This window comes from Thermobia domestica, chromosome 13 (assembly GCF_964235325.1).
Source record: "Thermobia domestica chromosome 13, izTheDome1.hap1.1, whole genome shotgun sequence".
NCBI classification, from domain to species: domain Eukaryota; kingdom Metazoa; phylum Arthropoda; class Insecta; order Zygentoma; family Lepismatidae; genus Thermobia; species Thermobia domestica.
In genome coordinates, this window is record NC_137466.1 from 13,347,409 (window position 1) to 13,368,902 (window position 21,494).

Genomic DNA, 21,494 nt, shown 5'->3' on the forward strand with positions numbered 1-21,494 from the left:
CATCCCTTCAACCTGCACCTTGTCCACAACCATTGACATGGTGATCCAGACCGGCGCATGGAATTCGCCAATTAGGCTTTGTCACAATATAACCGAGATCCGCATTCCCCAGCCAGCGTTCTCTTCACAGACGAGGCAAACTTTTATTTGGATGTGGAAGTGAATCGCCAGAACATGCGATATTGCTCAGATGCAAACCCACATGCGATCAAACCCTGCAAGAGGGTTACCCATGCTCATATCATGGTGTTGTGTGGCATATGGAACACGTCGATCATAGGAACCTCATTCATTCCTGGTGCCCTATATGGTGTCCGATATCTGAACATGTTACAGGAGTTGGTGTTTATGTTGCATTTCCGCCCTGATGCGACCTTGCCGCGATACTTTCTGCAAGATGGTGCCCCACCGCACTGTGCGCTGCCCGCGCGGGAATGCTTAGATCTGAATTTTTCTGGACGTTGGATCGGTCGTCGAGATTCTGTGGAGTGGCCAGCGCGGTCGCCGGACTACAGTCCCTAGAATATTTTTATGAGGACACTTAAAACACCTGGTGTATCAGAAGAACATTCGGAATGTTGCACACTTACAGGGACGTATTCAGGATGCCTGTGATAGAATCACCCCCACTGTGTTGTTACGGGTTCATAAGAACTGGATTAAGACACTCCGATTATGTGTTGCAATGGACGAGCAACATTTGGATCACACTCTGTAGGTGGGACTTTGGGGTGTCATAACTTTGGAATAGGAAATTATAACGCATTTCTGTTTGCAGGACTACATTCCCTACAAACAGCAGTGTTAATTGTTGTGTCACATGCCTACCTTCCCATTTGAAAACATAATTTGGGTATAAAATGGCGGCCATCAAGATGGTCGCCATTTATCACGTATGTATCAATCGGTAGCTCCTTTACCCACTTTTGCCCTCCGCTAGACAGATTTCCTTTAAAGATATTTGTTTCCAAAATAATCCACTGTGCTAAGACTTATGGACCACCCTGTAGAGCTAAATATTTCTAAAAGTGAGCGTTTTATAGAAAATTGTTTCTCTATATAAAAAAGTGTTGTGCTATTTATGTTCTATAAAGCGACACTAGGTTTATCTCTTTACGTTCAACCATAGCGAAGATATTGCTATTTTTATCTGGGTATTGCTCATTTGATATTTCCAGCGGCCATTTTCCAATATGGCGGCGCAGATCACGTGGGATTCCATGGGCCGTTTAGTATGTTGTTTAGAACATCATTCCTAACATACGTACCAATTTTCAACTTGTTACTAATTTGTTCATTCCTTCATTAAAATTTGAGCTTCACATACTGCACTACTGATTACCGTCTTAATAGGATCTAGAAAATTTTACCGTAGGAAGAGAAATTCCAGACCAGAATACCACTAGTTACATGTAATGATATTAAGTAGATGGACTGGCCAGTTCCACAAATTTTGTATTGATTCTAAACGTGCGTATCTCCTTCCAGTTGGATTCAAGACAGCAAACCGAATACCAAATTGTGCCACTGATTACGAAGTTTATAAGTATTTATCGTTAGGCAAGCGTCTTTTGAAGGCATCGTTCAATTTAGTACTGTATAAACACAATGCAAGTCTTTTCATATTATTTACTACTAACTAATGCTGATTTTTTTCAACCTCTCGTGAAACAACAGTTATATCAGGAATCAACTTTGTTATTAGTGTTTGTATTATACAACCTTACACGGATTAGAATATTTTATTATTAAGCAAATATATATATATATATATATATATATATATATATATATATATATATATATATATATATATATATGTATATATATATATTATTATAAGGTATTTTATTATAATAATTATTTTTATTATGATTAATTACTGTGAAATAAAAGCGTCAGTAACTTACCACTTTGTCATCATCAGGAGTGAAAATAGAAAATTCTAGATTTATATTTTCCAATTTTCTAGGATACCTGATATCTAACCACCTTTTTCTCCATTTTAGAACACAGCGATCATCAAGTTCCTCGTAACAACCATTCTTGTTTAAATCCTTATATAAACCGAAGATTGATCCAGTGTGGTGCAGAACACCTAAGTTAAAGAGATTAATATTATACGGATATTGTAATACAGATAGGTTAGCATAAGTTTGGTCATAAATATAAAAACAATTGAGGACCGTTTTATTCAAAACTCAATAGAGCAAAATTTGAGAAACTAAGGTACGCTTTTTGTGGTATACTTTTTACTTTACCAATCAAGCTGTGGAATCAGAATTTACGAGTCTCGAAATGTGTATGTGTATAGAATTCTAAATGATGAAAGTTTTGTCAGAACTCGATAGAGGTTATGTACACTAAGAACGAAAATGCAATTCTTGTAAAAATAAAAAAAAACAAGTGTTTTGTGCTCTACCTACTTTTGAACAACCGCTTCTCAATTTTTTAACGATGTTCTCCATGTTATTAAAAATCATGTATTATATGCCAATATATAGTATTATTGCTTTTTACACGCAAGTATTTTGAGATAACATAAAACACCTTCAGATGCCAAATATTGATCTTTTGTTTCCTCAAAACACTTTAATGCATGCCGCGATGCCTCTACAACTATTTTCTACATGTTTACGTCTCCTTCGCAATTAGTTCAAGATTTATATCTATTTTCAAGGATATAAAAATTTTCATATTAAGTATATCAGTAATACTTTAAGAAAAATACATTTATATCATTTGTAATAACGCAATCATAACTTATTCATCGATTTGAACATTAGTCAGGACGCCGTTATTGAAGCAAGGATATTATTACCTGAAACATTTCAACCAAGCACCTCTGACAGTAGTGTGACTTTCCCTCTCAAATAAAGTATTAGCGGCCTAAAGTACTTTCCGATTCACTTGTATCACTACATTGAACTGAGTTGATTTTAGTTTAGCGTCCCTTTCAGTAGCGAGGCTATATGAGACGTGGACCTAGTGATTAACGTGGAATCCGAACCACATGAGCTCCCGCCAGGAATGGAACCTGGGTCTCCAACGCCAAAGACGCGTACGGTAATCGCTTAGCACGAGGCAGGTCGTTATGTCACTAAAAGCCACGGAACAAGCAACTGAAAAAGTATTATGTGTACACGCAGCCTGTAAGGTGAATGTTTTAGCATTCATAGACTTCATTACCTTTCTGCAGCTTCTGAAAGCTGCACGAGTAATAGACTATTAAATATTCGTATTTACTGCAAATGAGAGTAGAAGTGCACCACGATGTCCCTATTTTATCCTCAGCCAACCAGAGCCGAGTTCAGAGCACGTAAAATCAGTCGTTAAGCCCTGCCAAGTTATATAATGCGACAGGGTACTGACCTTGATTTTGGGAAGAGAAAGTACTATTACTCTCCAAAATTTGGTAGAGATGCATTGGTCCGTCCCCCTGAATTTCAGAATGGTTTGAAACAAAATATCTTGCAGGGCTCTGCGCGTCCTTATTGTGTACCTCTGAACATATGAGGTACTTAGCTTGTTCACATGACCGGCTAAAATTGAGTATATTTAGAAGTTTAGAGGCTTTGACTTAGTATTGCTCTGTGATTTGTGTTTATAGTCTTATAGAGGAGTCCCTTAATCTCTTTCGTGGGTATTGACGAGGAAATACATATTTAGAGAGGGGGAACGGTGACTCAGTGAAAAAGCGTTTACTTCTGGTGCATGGGGTCCCTGATTCGATTTACGACTAATCTTATTGACAGAAAACTCTAGTGATGTGTGTCACTAGAAAAGCTGAACGTGCCATTACAGGAACACCTATTCGATATGAAGATGAATCACTGCTCTTACAGATTCAAGAAGTGGATCTCATAGTAGCCAAAATGAGATACCACAGCTTGTATGAGATCGCCGAGCTGAAATTGTTCATGTACGAAACATACCTAAAGATAAATTCATTGAGGGCGCACTTTGTGCAGGTATATCAGTAAATGTTTTGGTTATTGAAACTGATTTACTGTCACTGTGAGCTGTTCTTAATCACCACCAATAGGTGTGAGTTCCTTCGTGGCCGCCCATTGTGGGAATGCTACATTCCATGAGCTCAGATTTATCTAATCTCTCATGCAGTTTATTTTTACCCTTTTAACAGAAATTAATACACAAATTCTCGGAAATTATCCCATCAAAAGAGGGATAACACAAATGAATAATCTTTTAAGACTGATGGTCGGAGGTAATCACCACGTTCGACAACACAATCACACATTCCTGTTACTAATCCAAATATTTGTGAATATGAAGATGAGTGGCCCGTACGGTTAAGCAGAGTTATTAATTGTGTGCTGCTTGTCAGAGTTATCTGACTGTCATAGCTAGGAGCATCTGTTTTGGCATCAACAATGGTACACCTGAATCAGCTGAACAAACCTCTTGCGTTAAAAATTTGGCGACACGGGTTTTCCGAAGACTTGGGCCTGTATTGCTTGAAGCAAAAAGAATAGTTCGCCTGTATTACTTGAAAGTAAAAAACTAAAAACAAAAAAAGGAGATGAGTTAAGTTTAAGATCTTGGGATGTATTAATTTGTCGTGGGCACCCGCGATGGAATTCAGACCTGTTGGTGGTGATTGACACTAAAGTTGCTTCAGCTGGCAGTAACACTAAAGTTGCTTCAGTAACCAAACCACATACTGACCTACCTGCAGAGAGTGCGCCTTCAACAAATTTATCTTTAGGTATGTTTCTTCCATGAATAATTTCAGCTCGACGATCAGGTACAAGTTGTGGTATCTCATTTCGGCTGGCATGAGATCCACTTCTTGAATCTGTAAGAGCAGTGATTTATCTTCCTATCGAATAGGTGTTAATTAATTGTACGTTCAGCTGTTCTAGTGACACATATCAGTAGAGAGTTTCCCATTAAACATCCTTTCCCTTTCTTTTCGTGATCCCCATTTTACTTGTAGTTTCAATTTCTGGCAAAATACGCACTGTTCCTCGTTAAACAGAATGTCATAATATAAAGAATGAGAAAATCAATTAGAATAATTAGTATCTTGTTTTCTGTAGAAAAATAAAACGGGAGATTTACACAAAGTCGTACTCGTGCCATTGCAATGCTAAAAGAATCTCGACAAGTGAAGTTTTTATGGGATTTTTTTGAAATATCCCTCAACTACGTTTGCTTTGTACACAGAAATGTCCCGTTCTCTACGTAAACTGAACGCTTACAGTATTGCAAATCGATCGAGGTGTAACTTGTTCCAATGTTGCACTAACAGTCTGATCTACGGTCATTTAAAAAGATTCCATCGATGTCTGTAAATATGCAGGGTGCTAAAGGGTTAAGGAACCCACGACCCAGATGTTGCACTTATATGTTGACCAACAACTATTTTGTAATTCTCAGAACCCTAAGGAACATTTCTAATATAATGGCAAAAGTTCCCATTGTTGTTGCTCGTTCGGCGGTAGCCACGGGCGCTAATAGCAAGGAACCGCCGAACGAGCAAGAAGAAAGAAAAATATAGGAAAATAGCAAACGAAGCGCCGCACAGTGTGACATTTTGATGATCTAGGAGGACATAATCCATTTTTCCATGTTATTAATATGCATATAATTGCTAGTTATTTTAATAATAGAATAACCACAGTTTATCAAAACAGCATTTGTTTCCAATTCTGTTATTTAATCTAGCCCATAGATAACCCCAAACTTGTCGGAACACCTGCTCAGTGCTTACGCAGTGCGCGTTCGAAAATCTGTGATGCAACTTCGCTTGTCCAGTGTGAATCACATGAGTCGTGCAACAGCAAAAGGAAAGTGGGCATGTATTGGTGGTCATATTACGTCTGTTCTGAATTGCAGTGTTTCGTTGCAGTACATTTTGTTCGTTGTGAAAAGAGGTACGGAAAACTTTTAAGTGTTCAACTTACAATTATAATGAAATGTAAAAATGAGCTTTGAGTTTTAGTATATTATTCCGCATTATTCCAGTGTTAAATTGTATGTAAGGTATCGCTGAGAATTCAGACTTTTCAAAAGTGAAAAGAGTTGTTGCGCAAATTTGCGCACTTAAAGGATTTTGTTTTTTAATAACAATGGTGCTATAAATTCCCTATCACACTTTATTTGAGATATGGGTACAGAATTCAAGTTCGACGAGATTTGATACCTCACGGACGCTTGTTGAGCGATCAGTTGGTTACTCCCCATTATCTGATGATGATTTATCATCTATTAAGGCACCACTTAGGACTTTCAGTTACAAACTTCGTGTGGAAGACAGCATCAAGACATCTTGAACGTTTTCTGCAAAATAATTCCTCCTGGCTTGAATGAAATCTTCAGTTCCCTGACCTCATGACATTGCAGCCTAGTACATCCCAGCGTCATCTTGGAAGGCAGCACACATTCTTCAGTGATTGCAGCTGAAAGTCAAAGAAACATAGAGTGAAGATTCGCATTGAAGGAACGAGCCATGAGGAACTGTCGTTGGCCATTTAAGTAAAACAGACAGAGGGATTCTGCTACAATTTTGAGTGAACTTGCAAGTGCCTTTCCCCAGGCAGGAACTAGGATGAAGAAGTCTCGTCTTGTATTCTTCCTATTGGCGAGCTTTCGGAGGAAGAACAAGAGTCCAGAAATAAGCACCACAGGTAGGCTAATACAGGGAATTCTTAACGAGGAATACCACAAGAACTAATACAAATAGCGATCTGCTCCACAGATTTTTCATTATCTCTGATCCACTCATTGGAAGTTACCGATTTCCTCCAAAAAGAAAACACAGTCTTCTTTGCACACTTCCAACAAACATTGATTTTCATCAGATGAATCATCGGCCAACTAACTCAACAATAGCGGTTCAGAGGGTGATATGTGAAGAATTTTAAAGTCAACATAATGTTTGACTGCCCAAATAGTATAATAGTCCAAATTATGTTATATTTTGTGTTATATTTTTAATAAAAAGTTTAATATGTGACAAATGAAAACAGGGGAGAAACAATTAATAAATATTGAACAAAAATGGTGAGGAACAGGAAATCAAAAAGTAATCAGCACACTAAATATTTTTTTCTTTATTTGTTTCTTTGTTCTATTCTCAGCCTGCTTCCTTTTTTATTTTCAATTATGCGAGTCAACTTTGCATGGCGAACTTTGTGTTTTTCCTTTTTCTTTTGTAATAAAAATAATAAATGATAAATTAATAAAATGAGAAAATAAATGGCATGGCTTAAACTAATAAGGTATTATGCCAAAAAAAAACAAAAAAACAGCAGCCTCGTCTCATCCTATTGAGCTTTCGAAACATGAAAAGAATGAAGAAACAAACGAAATAAAAGAAGTAGCAGAGAGAGAACAAATTGGTAAGATACATTAGCGTCTGCCATGAATAAGACCAAAAGAACTTGGCTAAGGCAGGGGGAAGTAGATAATATTAATAAATATCCTAATAATAATAATAATAATAATAATAATAATAATAATAATAATAATAATAATAATAATAATAATAATAACGTTTCCATGCTTTGTTTCAACAACCGATGGCCATTATTGTTTTTTACAATTAATTGTCCTTTCGTTGTCGTTTTTCTTTAGGTGAACAACCCTTTCTTCCTTTTTAATTAACGTGTGTCTACGAAAGTTGTTATTGTTGCCTTGGATTTGTTACAGCTTCTATTTTCTTTTAAATATAGGGTTCAATAGCATGGGTTCAATTATTTCTACTACTGTACCCCAGAAACGTACCTTACGTCATTTTAATGTGACCGATTCTTTGTATAATAATTTTGTCCTCCTAGATTGGCAAAATGTCACACTGTGCAGCGCCCCGTATGTTTTGGCGTCCATTAAATCAATATTGTGGTCAGTTTACAAATAAATACACTTGGTAAAAATTTTGCTCCGTTCGCAATTCAATAAGAGTCCCAACAAATATTTACTTATTACTTTGATTTGTTAATGGCAATGTAATATACAAAGTACCGAGTAATGACTTAGTGTACGCAGTAGCTATTTCAGAATCGGAAACGGTCAAAGTCTGAAATATGTATTCGGCGTCCTGATGGTGATGATTTTGCTTAGTTAATCATGCTTTTCTATCCAATCGGTTTAATCACGATTGTGAGAATGAAGGTATGAAAATGAGATGAGTTAGGAGACACACGCAATCTGCTTTTTGCGAAGGAATATTAGATGGAAATCTTCTTAATCATACGAAGCAAACAGAAATAATATTTTCGAATTTGTAGAATAATGGCTTAAGAGGTCAGAATTTAACCCAACGAATTTCGTCTTTTTCAAAGACTGGTAAATACGAGTTATTTTTCTTTATTCCATTGACATATAAAATGCTTCAAATTTGAAGGAATTTATTGGGATCATTCATTTCTCCGTCAACTATTTGTATCACCAGGATAAATTTTCTGTGCATACGTATCAAGTTGTGTTTCGTTTTATCTATCTACATACATAAAATATACTTATATATATATATATATATATATGTATATATATATATATATATGTGTGTGTGTGTGTGTGTGTGTGTGAACGTGTTTTTAGTGTACTTTTAATATGTTAATTAATAATAAGTAATCTTAAATTAAGAACTTTCATTCATTTAGGAATTAAGTAATTACTATAATTTAAACACATGTAGTAGCCAAATTATATTTTGTATTTTAAATACAAACAATAAACATATTCACTGCCATCGAAGTTGACAAGGAATTATCTTTTTGAATGTCCGTTATACTTCACAAAATAGCTCTTTTTACCGTAAAAGAACTAAGGGTAAAGACATAATGAAGAGACCTTGCGATCGAGGTCAAAGTTTAAGTTGCTGTCGCTACCTAGATGTCTAGGTCGCGATGGATGAAGGGTGCACATAGCGAGGAGGTTGCACCCTCAGTTTGAGGAGAAATATTACAGTGACGCGTGTGAAATTATTGCTTAAAAATCACTGCGAAACCACATTTTGAAATTGAAAGAACCAAACAGTTTATAAGTACTGATGGATGCCAGACGATACAGGGAATTGCTGAAGTCTCATCTCTTGTTTCGCAAAAATATCTGAGTATAATCTCTTGTCTATCTCTATTAATAAATCAAAGACTTTTAACTTTTGTCAATTTTCTGTGAAAAAATGCCCTCTTTCAGCACTCAGGCGAGAAATCATTGTCCAATAAAATAATAAAAAAGGCATGTCATCAGCTTTCGAAGTGGAGGGGGTATTAACTTCAGCAAATCAAGATCTATCACTGCAATTCTATTGTTCGGCGTTTACTCCCTATGTTTACGTGCCTGTATTTTCAGGTATTTCTTTACCTTATATCAGTCACGAATTTAGAAGAAACCCTTTTTTATTATTAATCTCGGAATTGAGGGTGAGGTGTGGAGTTTTAATGCATAGACATGAATATAGTAGCTTTCTTTTTCTTTAGAAATTCCATAACATTTGCCTATTATGATGTTTGTGTTTCCTATCCCGTATTGCTCGAACATTCCTCATTAGTTCTATTAATATGTCTTTCATAATCAAATTTAATGGAGCAGCAAAATCTTTCGACAGTAGACACACACAATCCTCCGCAAACGAAATTCTAAAAAAGAATAAGGACTATTCCGTGCAGCGCTTCAGGGAGAACCAATGAGAACACGAGGCACAGTGATGCTTCCGCTGAACATCAATGTAAAAACAAACTCGGTTGTTTATCAAAGCGACCACTAATTCACTCTTGCATTCGACCTCTAGGTCGCGATGTAGCGTACATCTTCGGCATGCGGTTACCCATTTGAATCCATGTGTTTGTACCAGTATCAAGGGTACGATTTAAACTCCGACCTCCATAGCGAGCTCTCTTCGGTATGTTTCTACCCTAACTCACTGTTTGGCCTACGGAACCCGGAAGTTCGTAAAACCTCTACAATGGCTTCTATCGCTAGTGAACTTAATCCAGTTCCTACATTATATTACTGTGTTCACGAGATCCATCTTAATATTATCCTTCCATCTGAGCTTAGGCTTCCCTAGTGGACGTTTTCCTATTGGATTTCCAATCAAAACTTTCAAAGCGTTTCTACTTCTTCCATTCTTCTACATGACCTGCCCCCTCAGCGTCCTAAATTTGATGACTCTAACAATGCTTCTTAAAGGGTATAAATTATGCAATTACTCGTTGTGAAGTTTCCGCCATTCCCCATTCCCGTTCCTTTTGGGACCGAATATTCGTCTCAGGATTTTATTCTCAAATATTTTCAGTCTGCATTCTTCCCTTAAAGTAAGTGACCATGTTTCGCAACCATACAGAACAACAGGCACGATTATCGTTTTCTATATTTTAAAATTCAAATTCCTCGAACAAAATTCGCTGTGACAACATATTATGAACTGAATAATAACACAAATTTCCTGCTTTCAGTGGACATTTAATTTCTTCGTGGATATGATTTTGATCCTAGATACTTGAAAGTATCTACTTTATTTCAAGTATTGATACCTTAACATATTCATAATTTGCAGTATTACAATCCCATCAAACTTCCATGTATTTAGTTTACTTTGCATTTACTTCTAAACCTGCAAGGGTTTAATAAGACCTCTGCATTTCTTTCTATTGTTGTCTTATCATGTCCTATCAGATTCACATCATCAGCATACGCCATAATCTCCTGAATACCAATTAGCTATAGGGCCTGGTTGCTTTAATTTTCCTTATATACTCCATAATAAAGTTGAGTAATAATGTCAACAACACATCTTTCTTTCATGCCATTCTCAACGTGGAAGCTCGTCGGAAGAATTTTCCCACTCGAATTTTACTTTGGGATTCATTTAAACCTATCTTAATTATTCAACTAGCTTTTTCGATATTTCAAAATCTGCTAAAATGTTGTACAATATTTCGTTCTTAAAAGATTCATAGGCGTTTAAAAAATCAATAAATAATTGACGTACTTGATTTATTGTATCCCCATTTTCTTGTATTTGTACTGTCGAGTGTTTGTCGAATGGTAAATATTTGGTATATGGTTAATCGATTTCATCTAAATCCGCAGTGATAAACTCCAATAATTTAATTTACGTATGGGATCAGTTGCTAATAGAATGTTTGAGAAGATTTTATAGGATATTGACAGAAGAGAAATGCCTCGATAATTATTGCAATCTGCTTTGTCGCCTTTATTTTGAATTGGAACAAATATTCATTCTTTCCACTCTTGTGGTAATTCCTCCTTGTTCCAGATAAGGAGAGTGCGTTCATGTATGTTATCCCATAATTTTTCGCCTCCAGTTAAAATTAACTCAACCGGAATTTCGTCTATAGCGGGAGATTTGTTTTTGTTTTATTTCTTTATAGTGATAGTTCTACTGCGTGCATTTCTCTTTCCCCACGCACATTAGTTTTTGGTTGTGTGTTAAGCAAATTGTCAAAGAAATCTTTCATTCTATTCAAAATGCCATTTGTATCAGTGAGAATTCTTCCGTAATCTCTCTTCAAATTATACGCGCGAGGTTGATACCCTTTCTTAAATTCAATGATGCCCTTACACATGTCTGGGTTTTTTGTACTATTATCCTCAAGTTCTTTATTTTTACCCTTCAAAAATCGTGTTTCTATCTTCTATATATTTTGGAAGTTTCCCATGTGTTGTCAACGAAATTTTGTGTAGTTATATCGTTCGGATTTTGTACCCAAAACAGTTTCGCCTGTTTTCCCTTCTCGGCTAATTTAATACATTCCTGGTCGAACCATGGTTTGTTCCTACGTATTTTCGCGTGTACCATTTTTACTCTTGCTGCAATTGTACTGCTATCCCTAATTTAAGCCCAAGTATCCTCAACACTAGTGCTCTCAAAACCTTCTAAAATCGAGAATCTATTCGACACTTCAATCTGGTATTCCTCTCTAGATTTTTTCTCTAATTTCTTCAAAAACCAGACGTCTTCGTTTTAGATGTTTAGTATTTTATTTATTCAACGATAACCTTTCTCTTATTATCGCTGCCATCAGATAATAATCAGTGTCACAGTCAGGTCCTCTGTACGACCAAACATTAATTATGATAGACTGTCTTTTCCTATCTACTAAAACGTGATCAATTTGATTGTGTGTTCTTCCATCTAACGAGATCCATGTGCATTTATGAACATCGTGATGTGGGAATGTTGTACCCTTAATGATTAGGTTTTTGGATGTTTCTAAGGTCACGATTCTAACGCTGTTGACATTACTATCGACATGTAGACTTTCTTTCCCTTTCGCATTGAAATCCCCTAGTAGAAGTTTCATATATTATCGCGTGAGTAGGAGAAATGCCGAGTACTTTTCGCAGACACTGCCTCTAATATCGTAATTCTTATTTTCTGTTTGTGCATGCACACTTAAAACAATAATGTCGCAGCACCGACTCGTAAGAGTAATGAAAGAATATCTATCATTAACAAATCCAACCTGTTTAATTGCTGGTATTAAACGAATCGAAATTAAATGCTATTTGTGTTATCATATACAGGATAAAATTATAAAAGTTTACAATTATTACCACAAATTAATGCTGTCACCTATTTTGAACATTTTAGAAGCACATAGTTTCTAATGTATTGACATTCCATTTCTTATCAATAGTATGAAAAATTGTAAATAGCTGTAAATTTTCATAACTGTTCTCCAAGTAGATTTCTATACAACCAAAGGTAGTTTTGTGAAGTTTTAATCCAAAAAGGCTTCTTGAAAAAAGTTCTTATTTATAAAAGAATACATAATGATCGCCTTTGGAGGTTGCAATGTTCTATCCAAGCAGCTTGACAAACAATCAGCATAACATAACAACAAAAGCTGCTTCCCTTATGTTAAAAAAGGGAGGCGGAAAAAGTTTGGTATGGTAAATAAAGGAAACGCCGAATTCTACTTGGCCCCGGGCGTCGAAATCTCTACTTATGGGTCTGCTTAAGAAGACAATTATTTTTCAAATGAGTATATTTTACTAAACAATTCGACTCTAGAAAATCTTTGTATACAATAATCAATAATATAGCAATAGTTAATAACTCTATAAATGTTACATAAATAAGTGCTGTAACAGGGCAGAAAAATTAAATTTTCAACATTTGGATCGCTTTTATGTATTGATCAACTGTTTCGATTCGTTTTCTCAGTATGTTGTGTGATATTTTTTTTAAATCTCGTTGCTTGTTCTAAACTGTTTATGTGTGGTTGGTAGTTTCTATGTAGAATACATACTTTTGAGTGTACATTGGTGTTATTATTGAATTTAGTGTCAGTGCCAGGTAATGATTAAAACTGTGTGTTACGAAATAGCATTTGTAATTGCAAATAGAATAGTAAATAATGCTGTTGACATCTAGTAAGACATAAATTTCGGTTCATGATTAGCGACTGGAAATTCTATATAATATTTTAAATTTTCATATGTAAATAAACGGGAAACAATGGAATCAACATATGATTAATTACGACATATCAGTATTTGATTTATGAATGTATAGGAATATTAGTATTTATTTAGTATCGGTCGGAGTAATGGGGATTCAAATACCCCTTCCGTCAGTTTACGTTTAACAAATATCTTATTCAAGAGTTAGATTCATAATCATCCTGCTAGGTAAATGATCTGTAATTATGAAACCCAAGAAATTTATTTCGAGTCGAAATACTGAAATGTAGTTGAATTTATAGATTTAAATGTGTAAATGCACTAAGTGCTCATGGGCTTAGATATATTTAGTTAGATGTGGTGCCTTGAGGGTGCATCCTCTTAAGTAAATTAATATTTATTTAGTTTTAATTGAAGAGCTGACTGATTTCCTCTCCTTATATATGTGTTCTTTCACGTCGTAACGAAAGTACCGTATAATGTTTCAGTATAAAGACTCTTGGTACCTTCGACAAATAGGTAGGTAACATATATATATATATATATATATTATTACGATATATATTTGTGTGTGTATGAACACACTGCATTTTACACTAAAATCTGAGGGAGTTGGCAAGGGTCAAGTGGCGACCCTAATTTAGTTACTACGTAAGTATGTAAAACACTAGTTATGGGGTCCCTAGAAGGATCCTGAAAAAGAAACATACTTATTTTACCAAATATGGGTATTACATTCCCATGCATGCCATTATCGAAGTTGGTCCCAGACCGTTCCTCTAGACGAATCTTCCTTAAGCAAGTCTTACATTGTTGTGAATGCACACTGAGTAGGTGTCGGAAGAGTAAGATTGAAGGAGAGTGAGACTCATTGAGAAGGTTCGATTCCGGCACACTTTTCGTTCACGACGGCGTCTCACACTCTAATTCAGTACTTGCTTAAGCAACTCCCAGTATCATGTCCCTTGGATAAGATAGTGAGTAGTCAGCTATCCATACAGCCTCGAGAAAACCTTCTGTCATCAGTGCCAAGTTCACAGGATACTTATAAAGAAAACGGGGACGTTAGCTACAATACACTAACGGGATCGAGTATCATAATATGTCTATCGACTGATCCCCCCAACAGTTGATAATAGTCATTAACTCTAGAACAGTAATCCATTAGAAAATTAAATAATTCTTTAAGCTAGTAAATTTATTACCAGACTAGTTAAAATAATTTATACAGTATAATTACAAAATAAGAATTTCAAAGTAGCTCAGCATTTCATTAAGATTTACAACAGTTCTATTCAATATCATTTTTTAACAATTTATGTAGTTTATTTTCATAATATTAAACACCAAATTGAATGCCCTTTACTTTTACTGGCGATCTCACGACTGTAAGGCAGTCTACCAATGTCCAAAAAGAAACGTATTGAAAAATAATTTACTAAGCTAGAGTTAATGATCTGAATGACGGAAAGTTGTTAAAGTCCGAAGTTTCAGCCTCCCAACCTTCATATCTGCCCCTTCTTTGCCGTTTAGTAGAAAATATTAAAGATTCATTTCTTACATACCTGGAGTAACTTCTACACGAAGTGTTGACTGACACTCCGCGCGCCGATGTTGAACCAAGACCCGCACAAGCGAACACAACACAATACTAGCCCCAAAAATCACCCCCAGAATTTCCTTTTCTAATTTTTATATGCGCCGTCTGACGTAAGATCACCCACTCAGGAACCGAGTCGGCAGAAGCCGTTCTTTTTTTTTTTTGGTTTTGAGATAAAGCTGCACAATTTTATCAAACACTGTCATTCCCTTCCTTTGGAGACATAACGCAACCCAAGACATCTAGGATGTGCAGGGACACTGACGAAATTAGAATAATTCTGAGCGTCATACTTCAGGAGAACTCAATTCCGTAATTTTCTTAATTGCGTAGAATAGAGATCTCAGAAACGCTCTGACTTTTGTTCGTCACGTACTTCAGGGAATTGTTTGTTGATAATTTGATACGTCTTCATCATCAGCTACTTATTTACGTCAATCCTTTCATCGTGGCTTGCTCTGTTACCTTTTCCAAAGGTGTGGGAGAATTAAAAAGACAATAAAAAAATAACAATCACGTTGGCATGGTGCCTACAAGAACCAAATTCAATAACGGTCGTCTACCGATTTTCCCAAATAGTAGGGTCACTCAAGTCAGTAGTGGCCGAAATAAATCAGTGGCGGCTTGATTATGGTTCCTAGGCCAGCCTAATGTTACACCGTAACATCCGCTGAAACTTGGACTTTAAAAAAAGAAAACAGAAAAAGAAAAAAATGGGTCAAGTTACTCGACAGAGTTGTTGGATCTACTATGCGTTTTCAGATAAACAGACAATACCTTTACTTTTCTTTTTCTATTTTTTTTAATGATACAGTGATAGGTTCTACCTGTCCGGGTAATTAACAATACGGATTTTACTCGAAGTTGCAGCTACAATACATATAACATTAAAAGCAGAGAGTTGTGGAGAACACAGTTAAAGGTATTGAAATCTTGTTGCTTTGAATAAATTTGGTATTACCTGTATTTTAAAGTTATTAACTGGCTACTCGTATATTAACCTCTTACCCTTATGCATAGTGGGTCCAAGCATCGAACAGTCGTGAGATGCGTGTTGTTAATTTCGAACTACATAGTTAATTTTTATTATTTCAATCTATTAAACCAGATTTGACTAATATCAATGTTAAACATGCATTAACCTTAACGAACATTTAGAAATTTTAACTGACTAACAGGGTGTAAAATGCTATGTACTGATGCTGGTACTAGGTTAGTGACATGTCTTGCGGATACCCAGAAAGAAGAGCGCTATAAAATTAATTTGTGCTAATACCAATGTCCTTCTATGAAGGAGTACCAGAGAAATTTTGTTACTGTACAATAAACTCCATATCAATTGCGAAATAATTTGTTTTCTGGTCATGGTACGTTTCTTTCTTTTCTTTTTTTTTTGTTTTCTTTTTGTTTTTCTTTCTTTTTCTTGTTATTGCATGCATGATGATATTACCGTTTGTAGTTTATATGTGAAAACAAACAACTAGTTATGGTATATTACCTAGTATGTAGACATGACATAATTATTGTTACCTAATTATTTTTGTGTTTCCAGACTGACAATAAGTTATGACTGATGCAATCGTAGCTGATTAATTAAATAGTCTAACTTTCTAACAAGTACAGTTTTTTTTTTTGGTAGACTGTAATATGTGTTCGATGCCTCGCTTCTTACTCTCATAGAGTTTACATAGTTATGGATCATATATTACAAAGTGACACTAATGAATACTGTATAATTTGCAAAGCTAATTAAAGACTAGGAATTCCATACAATTTCCAAAGAAGAGAGCCTAAATGGGTTTCATTTCTATTTATTAAGTCTAAGACGCAATACGCTCACTATGCGTTGAATTCTAAAACTTTGGTTGATATGCAGTTCTACCAGCAGAATTAATGATTACCATTCTCCAAATTTTGTTTTAGTTAATTATTGACCTCTTGTAAATTGACTAATATCTTACTACCGAAAAAAATCCATTGAACCAACAATTCATAATTCCTACATTAGGGTTAAGCCATCTCCACAATAGACTGGCCAGGTACTTACTCATAGCCGAGTGGCGGGTATCTTATGTAGCTCAATGCAGAAATTATTAAGCCCAACCATTCTACGTTTACGAACGATGGGGGTTCGAACCAATTTCTCCAAGGTTTTACTGCCTCAGGAGTGAAATATAGGTCTCGTTTTTGTTCCTCGTTCCTGTACTAATTGAAACTAATGTATTTTACTTTCGGTATAAACAAAGTCTCTTGCTTATTGCGAATTATGTTAACTTGCTTATTGCGAATTATGTTAACTGTACGCTAAATTGGCGTACTCACATCCGTAATTGAGTTATAATTTCAACCTGAATTGAATATATACAAGAATTCAACTGATCATTAAGCGAAAATTTACACTGAGTGTAATAACAATAACATAATTACAATATCAGTATTTTTTTATTAAACCTAATTAACTAGCAGTTAACCTAATTCAATAGCAATGCTCGGAACGGCAGCCGACCAGCGAGAATGCTGCGTTTTCTATCATTATTATTATTATTATTATTATTATTATTATTATTATTATTATTATTATTATTATTATTATAATTATCATTAATATCATTATCACCATCATTATTATTATTAATAATAACAATAATAACGACGATAAGAATATCAATACCAATATTGTTTACGAAACCTTGTAATACAAGTGTTAGGTAGCATTAACTATAAGTTAGTCGCCTTCCGGTAGCCGGATCCGATCATTGCTTAGAAGAAATATAAAACTAATTTTTACAGCTATTACGCCTCTTGACAATATTATTCCTATATCGTTTGTTCTACACTCTTCTATGCATGAACAGGCTGAGCGATAACCTGGTTTCCTGTTTGCATTTCCTGTTTGGTAGGCTGTTTCCGCTCTCACGTAATCAATGTTGTGAACTTGAACTATGTTGTGTAATGCTGCCTTCTGAATGCTAAGTCAAATTCCAATCGAGCTCGGAACTCAATCGATGGTAGTGCTTGGCGCAAATGAGCAGCCAATTCCTGGTATCCAAGGCCTGCCAGCTGTGACTCTTCCACCTGATAGAAATCTTGCGCAGAACCTTTTAAACAGGCAGGTAAATAACATGCTTTGTCGAAGTCCGTCCAATCATAAATGCGTCCGACTGTATCAAACTCTTCTAAAAAAACGTTCCACCGATTCGTTTCTATCGCCACTCAAAGTTGGTATGTTTACTTTCGGGTAGACATGGAGCGGGACTGAAAAAAATTCATTCTTAGAGAGATCTCTATCTCCTTGTGGAGGTGCAGAAATTTGGCAGGGCTGTCTCCGAGAAGCATGCGTCGGTGCGGAGTTAAGGACTGGGTAATGGATAAACATGGGACTTCGCTTTAGATCCTTATCTTCTTTATTTCCAGTACTTCCGTCTTTCTCTTCCATATCCGGTTGCGTTCTCTTCGATTCTCTTGACAAGCTATTTTCTTGAGACGGGGGTTCCTTTTTGAAATTGCAAGGTCCTATGTCGGTACCTGGAACAGCGGCAAGTTCATTCTTTACTTCCTCCTTAATTGCAACCAAGTCTTTCCTGTCTAGGTTCTTGAAATTACATTCTAATTTTTCTTCTTGTGAAGGTCGGGTTCTATTCTCAGGCTGTTCTTCCTTAAGTACTAAATGTGCCTGACTTCCTCGTCCGGTGCTTGACTTGTTGCTATAATCTTCTTCGATGTTGAGGAGGGCTTCCCCACTCCAATTTTGCAGGCTGTGTCGGCTTTCTGCGGACGTATTCTCAGCAACTTCGCCTGACTGGGTGACAACAGAGGGAGGGATAGAACTAGTTCTCGACCTCCCTGGTTCTATAAATCGCCCATACTTCTGCATCTCCTTAGTGGCAGGGGATTCCGATTGGCTTTCTTCTGCGCTCTTTTCTTCCGCCGATGTTGAGCTATCATCGTCTTTACACTTAGTTTCGTTAAAGTCCTAAGTGCTATCTTGAGCGGAGGTAGGCAATGACTTATGTTCTGTCACCACTTCTTGCAGGAATTGCACTGATTCTCCAAACTCCGCGTACTCGAAAATCCGCTCGATGCTTCGATTTATTGCTTCTTCTGTCCAAAGATGGTTATCTCCTTCATTTTCTTCTCCGTTTTCATCCTCCTGTTCTTCCTCAATTGTTTCTTCATCTTCTTCCTCAGGGATGCTAGGTAGCGTCGGTGATCTGGAAAGGGATCGTCTGGTTGGTTCTAAAGTGGTCCCCTCTTTGATCCTGCGCGGGGTTGATGAGACAGCGGTCTTCCAGTCTGAAGGGCTAATTGTTCCCTCCGGACTCTTGGCCAGGAGTGGCCTGGATTCTTCTAATTCCATAGTGATGAACAAAGTGGGTTCATACAAGTCGTCAGAACTTAAGCGATCCTCGGCTAACAGGTGTAGTCCATAATCCAGCGCTTCCCTACGCAAATCTTCCCTGTTTCTCTCATCCTCTTCGTCGGTCCCCGAATGAGACTATGATAACGCTTGTGGTATACTAATTAAATTATCTACCCCTACGAGCTGCAAGATTTTATCCTCTAACGGAAGTCGATGATTAAACATGGAAGGTACGGTCTGTGTTGCCTTAGACGATATCACTTTCAAATCAGGATCTGTCTGAATTCTAATTATTTTCGGAAATCTATAATCTGTCTGAATACTAATATTTTCGGTATTTGTAACTGGATCTGTTTCAATTCCGACATCAAATTTGTCCAATCTAGCGTCCGACGGCAATAGAACATCAGAGAGGTCTGCTTGGTCGGTCTGGAAAATAATACCAAGCTTTTCGCAACCGACCTCACTTTTTCTAATCACGGTAGTTTGAACCTTTTTATTCGCCATATTCCGCATTAATGGTTTTACCAGCTTGAGTACTAAAGAGGAGAGATTCATCCTCATCGATTCCTTAAGAGATGCAATTTTAGCTTCATCTATTCTTATGTCTGTCTGGGGGCTTACAATTTCTTTGGATTTACTTGCTAATTCTACTTCGAAGGACTGAAGTTGGAACTCCGACTGCTCTGCCGCAGGCGGTGTGACTGCTTCAGATACTTCGAATTTTACGGGAAGATAAATTGCAATAGGGCTAACAAGCCCAGTCGTTAAGTCATCTTCCCTAGTAGGTTGGGCTGCCGAATCGTTGATGTCTGATTCTGACATAAACCCTGGTTCTAACGATACTGACTCTTTCATACTTTCGCCATAGATATCAGATTCTACTTCGATGGTAGAGATTGGGTCTGAGTCCAATTCCACTGTTTTCTGTTTTAGGGCTGTTTCGAATTCTTCCTGTAAATTTAAGGAATTTCGATAAGATCTACTATTTTCTCCAAGAGGAGTTTCTTCAAGTCCCTCTATGTTAAACATTTTTCTAGGTAAGGGATTTGGTTTCTCAAGTCGTCTGTCTGCGTCCAGTTCTGGGTTCGACGCTGAGCACAGGGGGGCTGGATGCCGCCAACGGGGTATCTTCACAACCTGTCCGTGGTACGTCCTGCACCGTGGAACTAGGGTTCGAAACCGGCGTAGGTGGGTCTAAGTACTGTGTTCGGTTCCAGGTATCAGATATCTCTCTTGAATCAGTCTCCACCCAGCGACCAAATTCTGGTCATCTTGTTCCTAACGCCTTCCTCTTATCACAATGAATGCAGTACACATTTCCAAACCGGTCATGTATAATGCAATGCTTTGCATCGGGAAAGGGTGAGTATGGGCACTGTCGAAAGCCCAATTCCCGGAGAACTTGTTTGAACTTTTTACTAGAACTCATATTGTATTATTTGTATGTTGCGTGGGCGTCAAATTTTTTTCTTGACATTGATATCTTATTCTTATCCGCTGCCTGTTATAGTAACCTTTTTAAAACAATGAATTATATACTGCTATTATCTTTTACCACTTCCTTCCTTTCTACATTTCCGATAGACCCATCTTTCTTTTTGTTAAACAAAATAAAAATAACTCGTGTACACGTATTAGAGTTTATTGGAAAGGTTGAAGAGAAACATTAAAATATCCGATTTTTATTACCAGGCAGAACGTTTTGAGTTTTGCGATTCTCAGGTGATTGGGTGTAGTCTGGTATTCAAAAAGTGACAAGAGACGGTGTCCGAACAGAAATCAAAGTTTTATTTCTATAAAATTACTCTTTAACTTAGATATATTATTTTCTTTTGCATTGCCAAGAGAAAACTTCCGCTCGCGCAAAACAAATATTTTGCTACACCACTGAATATTCATTAAATATCAACATCAATCTAAAAGAATATTAGAGAAAATACTAAACCTAAAACATAAACATTCATACAAGATGCAAAAAAATATAATTACTTTACCTAGAACAATAGTTTGGCAAAGAAAAATCCAGAGTATGGAGGGAGGGATCGGAGAAAAAGCGTCAAGACAGTGAAAATGCTACAAGGAAAATCCTCCACCAAAGTTATTACGATATATATTTGTGTGTGTATA

General features: G+C 36.4%; 1 protein-coding gene across 1 annotated transcript in view; it reads right to left on the minus strand.

Annotated features, from left to right (window-relative positions):
* The window catches only part of LOC145667498 (pancreatic triacylglycerol lipase-like), a 256,451-nt gene that overhangs the window by 216,479 nt on the left and 18,478 nt on the right, over positions 1–21,494 (minus strand). The window contains exon 3 of the mRNA XM_081734975.1: positions 1,911–2,098. Coding sequence (XP_081591101.1) covers positions 1,911–2,098 — 188 coding nt within the window. The remainder of the gene's footprint in view (positions 1–1,910; positions 2,099–21,494) is intronic.